This window comes from Molothrus ater, chromosome 21 (assembly GCF_012460135.2).
Source record: "Molothrus ater isolate BHLD 08-10-18 breed brown headed cowbird chromosome 21, BPBGC_Mater_1.1, whole genome shotgun sequence".
NCBI lineage: Eukaryota > Metazoa > Chordata > Aves > Passeriformes > Icteridae > Molothrus > Molothrus ater.
This window is the reverse complement of record NC_050498.2, coordinates 11,156,564-11,167,886: the sequence shown is the minus strand read 5'-3', so window position 1 is coordinate 11,167,886 and position 11,323 is coordinate 11,156,564. Positions and strand designations below refer to the sequence as shown.

The 11,323-nt window shown below is 56.8% G+C and overlaps 1 protein-coding gene across 1 annotated transcript in view; it reads right to left on the bottom strand.

Annotated features, from left to right (window-relative positions):
• Positions 1 to 280: 280 nt before the first annotated feature.
• RAP1GAP2 (RAP1 GTPase activating protein 2) overlaps positions 281 to 11,323 on the bottom strand; it is a 53,246-nt gene continuing 42,203 nt past the window's right edge. The window contains 11 exon segments of the mRNA XM_054517027.1: positions 281 to 3,720; positions 4,464 to 4,499; positions 4,673 to 4,749; positions 5,914 to 6,040; positions 6,540 to 6,657; positions 7,111 to 7,224; positions 7,356 to 7,474; positions 7,567 to 7,704; positions 10,271 to 10,405; positions 10,618 to 10,704; positions 11,109 to 11,180. Coding sequence (XP_054373002.1) covers positions 4,491 to 4,499; positions 4,673 to 4,749; positions 5,914 to 6,040; positions 6,540 to 6,657; positions 7,111 to 7,224; positions 7,356 to 7,474; positions 7,567 to 7,704; positions 10,271 to 10,405; positions 10,618 to 10,704; positions 11,109 to 11,180 — 996 coding nt within the window. The 3' untranslated portion in view covers positions 281 to 3,720; positions 4,464 to 4,490.

Below are 11,323 nucleotides of genomic sequence, written 5' to 3'. Positions count from 1 at the left end.
AGTTCTCTTGGTTGAATGGCTGAGTGGTTGCAGAAGAGTGCCTGGCTCCTCCTGCACTGCTCCAGTCCCAGAGCTGGGAGCTCCAGCAGAGATTTCCCCTTTTATGTCGCTGTGCTTCAATATTCCTCTGCTTCCACTGCCAGGTTTGACTCCCCAGGAGCTCCCCAGGCTCCCACTGCCACGGCTCAGCCCCGTTCCACGCCCTCACCTGGTTTTCAAAAGAAAGTTCCCCAAAAGCTCCTCTAAAGCTGTCACTACATGGCCACACACACAGAGCATGTATATGGACACAAAATATGTTATTTATTGTGAATTTTGCAAAGACACATTTAAGCAACAAAATATACATTTGTGAACCTTTAGTTTTATACATAACAATCTGCTACCATAGCAATAAATTAAATATACATTATTTACAACAGACATAGGTCACCAGAAACTACAAAGCACTGCCTCTCTACATCAAAAATAAACTTTGTCAGATACATTTCTCCAAGATTCATTTTCACTCTATAAACTCTCCTCACATTCTCTGCTCTAAATCCAGCGTTCCCTTTGCAGGACACGGGCAGCGCTACATTCATCGGAGGCGATGGGAGCGGGCAGGGGCTGGGCAGAGGCTGCGGCGGAGCTGCCCCGGGCTCTGCCCGGCACCGAGCGCCGCCCGCGGCCGAGAGACCCCAGCCCAGGCCCGGCCCTCGGCGGCAGAAACGCCCGGGGCCCCTTACCTGCCGCTCCTGAGGACCCTCAGATCTCTGGGAAGAAACGGAGTTTGTGCTTAGGATGCCCTGCTTCCCTCAGAAAAAGCAATTCCTGTTGTGCTTTGGCTCTGTGGCTTTCGAGAAGATGCGAGTGCGTGCCAAGAGCTTTGCTGAAGGGAAGCCCAGGCAGGGCAGACCGGCCCCGGTGGAGGCGGCGCCGCCGGAGGGGAAAGGCAGAGACCCCCAGAGACGCCTCCACACAGCGGGGGCTGCCCCATCGCCCCCCTAAGGCATTTCTGAGCCCCCTCTGGTCCCTCTGCCATGTCACTTCTGCGGAGGGCAGAAGCTGTGTGCATGGAAACAGTGGAATCAGAAAGGAAAATGCACTGCCCAGTAATTCTAGTGTCAGTTAAGGATCTTTTCCTTTATATATATAAATATACATATTTTATACATATATATATATATTCCTTTTATGTATGTATAGATGTGTAAGTGTCACTTAGAAGCACAAAACATTTTGCAAAATATCTACAGGACACGTCCACGGCCGCTGGCAGCGCAGAGGTGCCCGGGATGTGACTGGAGCCCTGCGGAGCCGGAGGCGCCCCGGGACCCTCGGGGCCGCTGGAGCGCGGCCGGAGCGGGGCCGGCAGCCGAACCCAGCGCCCGGAGGATGCACAGCGGGCTCCAGGCTCTGGCGAGCGGCGCTGCTGGAAACGGCCCCAGGAGCCGGGCCCGGGCCAGAGCCCGGCCCCAGCGCTGCTCCGGCGGGCTGGCACAGAGACAAGCCCAGAGCACTGCAACTCTCCCTGAGGCTTCACGCTGTTCTGCCTGTTAGTCCCATTCGAATAACTGCCAAATCAATCTAGGTCAAAAAGGAAAGCCACAGTTTCAAGTGGAAAAAAAAAAAAAAAAAAGAAAGCAACAAAACAACCAAAAATGGCAAACCAGCTGACAGTAGCCACTGCATCATCTGCTGAAAGATCTCACGGAGATCAACACCCACAGGAATGACAACATCTACAGAACTGAGTGACTTCTCAGAGGAAAAAAACCCAGAGCAGACCCTGGGAGCAAGTCATTGCACCAGTCAGTGTTTCACGTGCAGCCTCGGGAAATCAGACCAAAGCTCATAGGAGGAGAATTGGGGGTGGGTTTGAAAGTGCTACTGAAGCATCATCAGACAAGTGCTGAGCAGCAAAGTGTGTGATCCTGAGACACCTACAGCTGCAGGCTGGGCTGAGCACACGGCATGCTCCTCTTCCAAAGGAAACTCAAGGCCTAAACCCTATTGAAATGCAGCGGGCTGGGAGCAGGAGGGAGCATCCCCACGGGAGTTATTGGTATTTACTAGTCCTACACAGCACTTAGGACCGGTGAAACTGTTCCCTGCCTTTTCACAACTGTTCTCCTTCTTTAACCTGGTTCTCCCTCCATCATAGTTCAGCCTTCCCCCATGGATTAATTCCAGCACCTGTGTGAACCAGGCCTAAGGCTCTTGGAAAGCACCTCCCTGCAGGACCAGGGTGAGCAGAGCACGTCCTGCTTGGCTGGGCTCGTCTCTGGCCAGGGAGATGCCAGGGAGGAGGGCAGGTGGTGGCTGAACCCTATAAGCACTTGCCCAGGAGAGGGGAGCAGGAGCAGGCACAGCCAGGGCAGGCTGCCCAGGGCTGCTCCAGGAGCACAATTCTGCCCCTCTGAAACCTCTGCCAGGTGCCTTGTGCCTCTTGGAGCACCCACGGGGGAAGTGGCTTTGGCACTCAAAGTCCTGCTTTCAGTAGGAACCACAAACTTGAAGAACTGTGTTCACTTGAGACTGAGAACCTGATTTCATGAGGGTGTCCAAAGGTCACAGGCTGGGGGGACAGGGGGGAATATCTCTGCAGCATCATGGCCTGTCTTCCAGAAAATGGGTGAGGGAAATCTATGAGCAATGTGAAATTTACGGACAGGCTTCAGGAAACTTCACATGAAGCTCCATAAAAGAGCAAAAGGATTTCTTGGCATATTGAGAGAGGTATTTTCTGGGAAAGGGCATTATGGAAAGTTACCTTGCAGAATCTATAATCCTTTCATAATAACAAGAGTTTGCTCAAAAGCAGCAGGACAGACTCTGTAGGGCTGAAGCAGCCTAATGCCTCCCAAATCACCAGAGTTTTATGCATTTGCCTGCCTGGTGATCCAAGCCATAGGGAAAAGCAGAGCCCACCAGGTAAATCCCCTCTGGTTCCAGTTCTAGTACTAAGAAAAGCTAAAGCTGTACTACAGCACAGCTTTGGGTCACCTTTCCCAGGCCTGTGCCCAGTGTCAGGCAGGGACAAAGCAGGGAGGATGAACCTGCCAAGGAGGATGAGCTGGCTGCTGTCCCCAGCTCCACTCCCTGGGCCAAGTCACTCACCTGCCTCTTGTGCAAGAAACTGAGCACGTTTGGAGCGAGGGGCTGCCTCTGCCCCAAGAGTTTTGGGGTGTAGGTAGGAGCTGGAGGGACCCTGCAGACCCCACTCCAGGGAGAGCTGCCCAGGATCCCCCCAGGGAGGTTTTGCCCCATTGTCCCCAGAGAAGAGCAACAGCAAACGATGGTGGAGGGCAAACTGCCCCAGAGCCACTAACACCTAACCTTGGCCTGACCCCCACCCTTCAAAAAACAAACATAAACCCCTGTTTCCCCACTGATAACTGCAAATAAAGCATGGAGGGACCTAAACTATGTGGAGGTCTCTCCGCTGCCCCTCTGCCCCCAGGGACAGGGGGATGGACGGTGCCCAGCAGCTGCAGCCCATTGGGCAAGCACAGGGTGACCAGAGGGGGACGTGGCCCCGGCCCTGTGTGCAGCACAGGCAGGGGCACAGGGCGTGTGCTGCACAGCGGGTGGGAAGGTGGCTGTCCCTGTCAGGACAGGACTGCAGCAAGGTGAGAGCTCTTTTCTGGTGTGGCGGGCGAGGGCACCTCGCTGCCCATGGCTGGGGCGTGCGTGGTCCCATGGGGTGTTGAAGATTTTTCCCTTTGTTGAAACATTCTGTGCAAAGAAGAAAAGGATAAAAGTCAGGAGTGTGGAAGGAGAATATTCTCACCCCTGAGGTGCTGGCTATGAAGCACCTGTCCCAGGGAGGGAGCTGAAGCCACGGCAGTGCCCTTCCCCAGAACACCAGGCCACCTATCATTCCCAGGTTTTGGGAGAAGGAAACCCAGTGACTGGGTGAAAAGCCCAGCTTTTTGAGACGCATGCTTTCAGAAATGTAACTTTCTTTCATTCCAAGTTCTATGGGCTCTTCTGCTCAGTTTGGATCTTCCTAATGACACCCTTAATTTCATGGAACAGAAGGAACTCAGGTAAATCCCACTGAGTTCCCTTTATGTCTGCCCACGAAATCCATCTCGTGTATCATCTGTTTCCCCTTGGATTTTTGGAATGGGGAAGGGCCTGCACTGCCTTTCCACCCCAGTGCCCAGAGCACAGCACAGCAAAACTGGAGATGGGCACCAGTGTTTGACAGAGGTTAACTGGGAAAAATGCAACCGGCTGGGCTGACCTGGGAGCAGTGCAGGAGCGTGGTGCTGCAGAAAGGAACAGCAGCACTGCTGGGTGCAGAATGCCATGGATCCCCGCCCTTTCCCCCCCTCACCTACAGCAGCATCCAGGTGTTCTAAGGCACAGCATGGATCCCACAGCAATAACAAGCCAGAGTGAGCAGCTGTGGGTAGCTGAACACAGCTGGCCCCCGAGCAGCCTTTTTGCACAAAGCAAACACACCAACTCACCTGTGACAAGTTCATGACTTCCTCCTGCTAGTGGCTCTATGTGAAAGAACAGAACACGGGGTGGGTTGCAAACAAAGGGGCAAGAAGTCACAAAATCCCTTCCCTTTTCTCCCTCATGGCCCCAGAGCCTCCCCCAGTGCCCAGACCCCCATGCCAGGCAGGGAGGGCACGGCTGGCAGCATCCCACCAGTGAGAGCCCTGGCACCTACCATGCTGGAGCTGCCATGGCTGAGCTTGTCAAAGCGAAACTTCAGGTTGGACCTTGGAGAATTTCTGTTCTTTAGATCTGCTGGAGGGAGAGGACAAACAAAAAACAAAAATAATAAACTGTGAACAAAAATATTTGCAGTAGTACTGGCTGCACTTGCCCAGCTAGGCACTTTAATAGGCTGTCAGGAGTGCTACCAATATTTAGTCTGCCTTGGCTGAATGTTTGGCAAAAGCTGTACATTAAGTGTTTGCAATGGAACAAATTGAGGCTTAATTACATTTCACAGTCTTTCTCCTGGAAATGCCACTGAAAAGGCTACAAGGAATGACTGATCCATATAATGTATGGGTGGATTTTCATGTTCTTGGCAGGAAAAATACAAAATAAACACTTCAAGCATTAAAAGGGGCTGGTTTAAGGGTTCAGAAAATCACTTATGAAGTAAGGAGGAGGACCTGTGGGGTGCTGAGACACAAAAAGCCTGCCTGCACTCCATGGTCCCATTTTGCCTGCAACACTCCCCATTACAGAGCTGTTTGGGTCTATTTGTGCTTCCTGGTTGTTTCAGAAACAGCTCCTCAGCTGACACTGTGTCTCCACGTGGCTGCTGGTGCCTTGTGGCAGGCTCTCTGTGGCTCAAGGAGCCAGAGCATGGGGATTTGTGGGTGACGGGTGACTGTGGCCATCCCCTGTCTCACGGCACCCTCACCACAGAACGGGCCAGCAAAGAGCTTTTCCTGCCTGTTTGGCCCTTCTGAGCTGCAACTCATTGTGCAAATCATCCGAGTGAAATGGATGGAGCTGGTGAGCGGGTTGGCAGGAGAGGAATGGAGCCAAGACCACGGGAAGCTGATTGTTGATTAAGTAATTGTGAGTCATGGCTCAGCCTCTGGAGACAGAGTTTCCACGACGACTGCACATGCCTGTCAGGGGAGACAGAGGGAACAAAGCCACAGCAAGAGCCACCTCTGCACTCTAATTGAGAAAGGAAACCAGTTCCCCATGGAAGTGACCACAGCACATGGGGCCATGTGTCCAGAGCAGCCCTGTCAGGATGGGGCTAACCCACACCCCGTGGGTGCCTGTCCTGCCAGGGCGAGCGCGGCTGCTGCTTCCCCCTGGGACAAGGCTGGGAGGGGGCTCCTCCATCCCGGCCCCCCCCCACAGGAACCCAGGGGCTGTGGCTCCGGGTGGCTGCAGGAGAGGAAGGCAGAGGTGGTGCCTGCTGCCCTGACCCACCTGTGGGGCTCCTGCTCATGATGACGGGGGTGGCCGTGGCCCCCGCGCCGGGGCTGTCGCTGCCGGGCGAAGCGCTGTACACAAACACCTCCTGCTTGAACGGTGACGCCGTGGAGGGCTGGCTCCCCTGCTCACACAGACAGGACATGGCTTCTCCTGCAGCCAGGCCTTCCCCCACACCCTGCCAATGCCCCACTGCACCTGGGCCCACTGCAAATACTGGCCTGGACAGAGCGAGCAGCGCCCAGGGCATTCCAAGGCTCGCTGGGGTGCCAGGGAATCACAGGCTGGTTTGGGTTCTTGGTTTGGAAGGGACCTTAAAGACCACCTAATCAGACCCTCCCTGCCATGGGCAGCGACACCTTCCACCGGACCAGGCTGCTCCCAGCCCTGTCCAACCTGGCCTTAGACACCTCCAGGGATGGGGCAGCCACAACACCCCGAGTCCCCCCAGGCACAGCACCCCTGCTCCTCCCACAGCCAGGGGTGGTTGAGCCTCTCCACCTCAGCAGTGAGGAGGCACCTGGGGGTGGCAGGCACTTGTCCCCCTCAGAGCCCAGAGGTCTGGAGGCAGCAGGGAGCCCAGGGGAGTGGGGAGTGTTCCACAGGGAGGGTTTGGTACCTACCACGCTGTCGTACTCCTCCAGGGTCTCGCTCTCCCCCGCCGTGCTGCTGAAGCTGCTGGTGCTGGAGGAGGAACGGGAGATGTTCGACCGCCCGTTCTCTTTCAGCTTGATAAAAGGCCTAGAGAGAGGCGGAACGAAGGAAGGGCGCGTGGCTGTCACCAGGGCAGCGTGTCCCTGGGACTGGGACGGGGACGGGCCCTCCTGCACACCCCCGGAGCACAGGGGTGTGAACCTTTTGGGGTGCTTCAGCACATAACCACTTCCAAAGGCGTGGCACAGGGCACGGGGTGGGTGCCCAGCAGGAAACCCTAGGTGGAGCTGACTTCGCCTCGGCAGGGAGGAACAGGCACAGCCGCCTTCCACGTCCTGAGGATTCGGGCAACCTCGCTCTAACGCTGCTCTTTGCTCTTCTTTGTAAGACCAAAAAGGAGCTGGGCTCAAGAATCACCAGAATCTTTTCTCTCTTAATATCAAACTTATTTACAGGGAAATTTAGATATGGTTTTGTTTGACAAATTCCTTGATGTCTGCTGAGCTGTGGTGGAAGGAGGACGGGCTCCTCCTGGCTCACCTGTCTTTGTTGGGGCATATTTCAGGGGAGCTGGGGTTGGATGAGGTTTCAGATTTCATCTCTTGGGAAGAATGTCCCAAATCTGGTGTCTTCTGGGCTCCAGAAACACTGTCGCTGAGGGCACAAAGAGACAAGTTGCATGAGTTATACAAGAGACTTTAAAAGGATGGTCAAATTGTACTACCTGACACCAGCTATAAACTGTGAGAGAGGCAGAGGCTCTACAGGCACCACCACAAACTCACCACCTTGTCCTGCTCTCCGCCTGGCTCTCCGATGTCGTGTGCAGGCGAGGGAACAGCCCTGAGCGGCGCTTGATGGGGCTCCTGGACTGGTTCTTGGCAGCAACCGCTGGGACAGGGGGCTGGGAGCAGAGAACAGTCTGGGCCTGAGAGCCTGTCGGGCTCTGGAGGGGTGGGAAGAGGCAGGGACAGAGGGACATGTGGACATGCTCACCGAGAAGGTGGTCTTGGTCACCTCGCCGCTGTTGTGGGCAATGCCCCCACTGAGGCTGCCGGGGATGCCACTGCCGTGGTGCTTCTTCTGGCTGCCCACCATGGTCTCCATGGAGTGGCTGCGCACCCGGATGGCTCTCTGTGCCAGAGGGGACAGCAGGTCATCACCACCCAGCGGGCTGCTGTCCCCAGAACTCCTCCCCAGCTTCAGGTGCTCCCCAGGCACCAGGGAGAGCCACCTGTCTGTGCCTCCCCGAGAGCAAGCACACCCCAGCAGCAGCACAACTCGTGACAGCAGCCCTGGCAGGTGCAGCTAAGCACGGCTGCCCTTGGGGAGCCCCACAGCCACCACAGGATCAGATTTTCCCCCATTGCTCTGTGATATCAAGGACTCCATCTCTGGGACCGGGAGATACAGACACAAGCCCCAAGCCCTGGCCAACCTCCCAGACCCCTTGGCAGGAATGGGGACTACAGCCAAGCCATAAGCCATGCTTGTGTGCACACCCTCCACAAGTCTGCCTGGACTCAGAGAAAACAGATCCTCTCCTGCTTTTCTTGCACCTCTCCTGCACCTCTCCAGCCTGCCCAAAACAGCCCCTGAGCTGGAGGCTTCACAGCCACATAAAAGTGCTTCTGCTCTTCAGCAAGCTGCTGCTTGAGAATACATTTAGCCCGAACCCCTGCTGTGGCTTCTGGTTTGGTTTATCCACCTCTGGAAGGGACTGGAGGTGAGCTGTGCAGCACTGGCCCCACAGCAGCCACAGGCTCTCCCTGCTCCTGTGGATCTTCATTTCTCCACGTCCCTTCCCTCACTCCTCACATCAGCAACCTTCTCCATTCTCCTCTCAGCTATTCCCTCAGCCGTGGCTCCTCCAGCCCCTGAACCCCAGCCCAGGCTAAAGGGCAAATGAGCCATGGCAGGCCAAATTCCCTGGGTGCCAGCACTGCATCTGCAGCATGCAGGCTGTTCGCTGCTGGCTCTGGGGCTCATGGAGCCACAGGTGGACCTGCACAGGGTGAGAGGAACTGCAGCCCTGAGCTCTCACCGAGCCTGCAGTGCTGCAGACCACAGCCCCAGCAGCCCCTCCTGCCCAGCCAATAATGAACATCAGGCAAGAGTCCATCAGACTGAATTTATTGGGGTCAGCAGCATTGACATACAATTAGAAGTTGTTCTTAGGTAAAAGTGATCAGTTGCTTTGCTGCAAAGCAGCAGCCACAGGCACTCCCACTCTGCAGGCTCCTGTCCAGGGCTGTGGAACTCTGCAGGGTTCCCCAACACCCCAGCCCTGAGGAGTGGCTCCTTTCCCCACACAAGAGGCAAAGGCACCTCTCACTCACTCAGAGCCCAGCAGAACTGAGCTCTCCTCACCACTGAGAACTGGTCCCCTGGCCAGGGGGATGGTTCTGTAGGCTGGGTCGTAGGTGCAAGGCAGCGGGCAAAAAGGTACAGTGGGGACCAGGTGTGCGCCCTGCAGCCCCCCTTTTTACCATGGGGACAGGTGTGCGCCCTGCAGCCGCCCTTCACCGTGCGTGCTCCCCGTCACTCCCAGAGCACGCGGTGCAGGATGTGAGCCAGCAGGCAGCCCAGCAGCGCGGGCACGAGGCGCCCCACACGGACCACGGGGCTCACCTCCCACCCCAGCACTCCCTGCAATGCCAAGAGAGCACGGTCTGTCTCCTCACACACACAGAGTGGGCCAGAACATCCCTGCTCAACCTCAGCGTTGAGACCTGACATGAACGCTGCGATGTATGACTGACTGTGCCCTTCCTACACGTCTCACACTGGAACAGACACATCTGAGCCTCTGCAGCAGGGTCTGGGGAGCTGTGCACCCTCCTCCCCAGCCCCATCCTCCGGGTGCAGGAGGAGGTGGCTCATTCACCATCTCACTTCTCTGTGCTACAGAAAGAGCCATGCCTGAGATAACGGCAGGAACTGTCCCAGCAGGCCCAGCCAGGACAGGCCCCTGCCCAGACAGTGGCAGCCACCCAGCGCCAGCCCCTCCGTGCTGCAGGGCAGCTGCACCACAGGCACCTGGCAGTGGCTCACACCCTCACACTCAGGTGCAGCCCCTCCATCTCCAGGGGTGTCCCTGCTGCCAGTGGCTGCTCAGAGTTTCCTCCACAGCACTTTACCCACTCCTTTTCCTCCAGCCCACATCACCTGCTTTCCCTCCCACTCACCCAGTCTCCCTGGCACACTCAGCACCCCTTCCCACTCCACACCCAGCACGTTATTTCTGTTTCAAGCACGATGACCACCACCCCAACCCCGCTTGCTGTGGCAGCTGCCCCAGGCACCCCTCCTGATCCCTGTCCCACAGCAGTGCCAGCCGGCAGCCAGAACACGAGCAGGACATGTCCTGCCACAGCAGAGCCCAGCTACAGGTGCACCCTGTGGCAGGGGCCTGAACTGAGACCCCTCTGGGGACACAAAATGCTGCAGCACAGTGGTAGAGAGGTGCTCAGGAGCTCTGGAGAAGTCACTCCAATGGGGACACTCACCAACAATGCAAACATGCCAGCTTTTGCTTGCTCCCACTGGGACCAGCTCGGGCACTTGGCAGGCTGAGCAGGCAGCAGCCCCCACCTCCTCTTGCCACCCTACCCTCGGGGGACATCTCTCGTCCCCCAGCGTGCACTCTGCCAACCCCAGGTGCCTTTTGGCTCTGCTGCTGGCAAGGGCAGGGCTTTACCTTGAAAGACTCCAGGAAGCCTCCGTGACCCCCATTCTCCAGCTTGTCCTCCTCGGGCCCCAGCCCCAGCATGGTCTGCGTGTGCCCGTGCAGCTCGTCGTGCAGGTTGTCCAGCAGGGCAGCCCGTGTGCGGTCCTGGGGAGAGCCAGGGCTCAGCCAGGGCTCTGGGAGGAGCAGTGGCACTGCCCCATGGCCCCAGCCCATCCTCTCGAGGTGACAGCCACCCACAGGCACCACGCTCTCGTCCCTGCGAGCACTGACCCAGCTCAGCAGGGAAAGGCGGCTTTGAGGAGGGGTGGGACAGCTGCCCAGAGCTGCTCCAGGCAGGGACACGTGGGCAGTGTTACCTCCAGCTTGGCAAACTTGTCGGACTTGCAGCAGGCGTTCTCAGCATTGATGAGCTTGGTCAGCAGGAACTCCCTGAACTCGGGGCTCTGTGGGGACAGAACCAAGGCAGAAAACATCCTCCAGTTTAGGAGTCTCTGTGTCTCTGGTAGCACAGCTGTACCAACCCAAAACCCAAGCTCACAGCACCTGGCAGTGCCTCCAGGTGTGGAAGCACTGGTGGAAACCCCGGTGGGTTTGAGGTGCTCGCCTGCACCAACACAGTGCCCCAGCACCAGAGCTGCTGCTGCTGCCTTGCTCAAGTAATGCCATGCTGTGGTGCTCACAGCACCACCCACCCTACCATAAACACCAGAGGCCCCAATGGAAACCAAAATTAACGCAGGCCAATTCCAGCAGTCCTGTTTTCCCCAAGCCAGTGTGCTTGGAAACACCTCGGACACGCACATCTACATTTCTACAGCTTGGAACACACTTCCCTGCCAGTCCCTACCTTCTGGAACACCGGCGGGCTCGGCAGGGGTGGGCCGAAGGAGGGAACATCTTCCCGGGCTGTGACTGACACCTGAGGAGTCAAGAGACGTGTTATTCCCACGGGTGCAGCAGGATAACAGGGTTTATGCCACCTACACCCAGGTGATATGTCAGACTGTTCCAAGGCACATTCAAACGCTGAGGATCATCAAAACTCTTCAACAAATGAGCTGT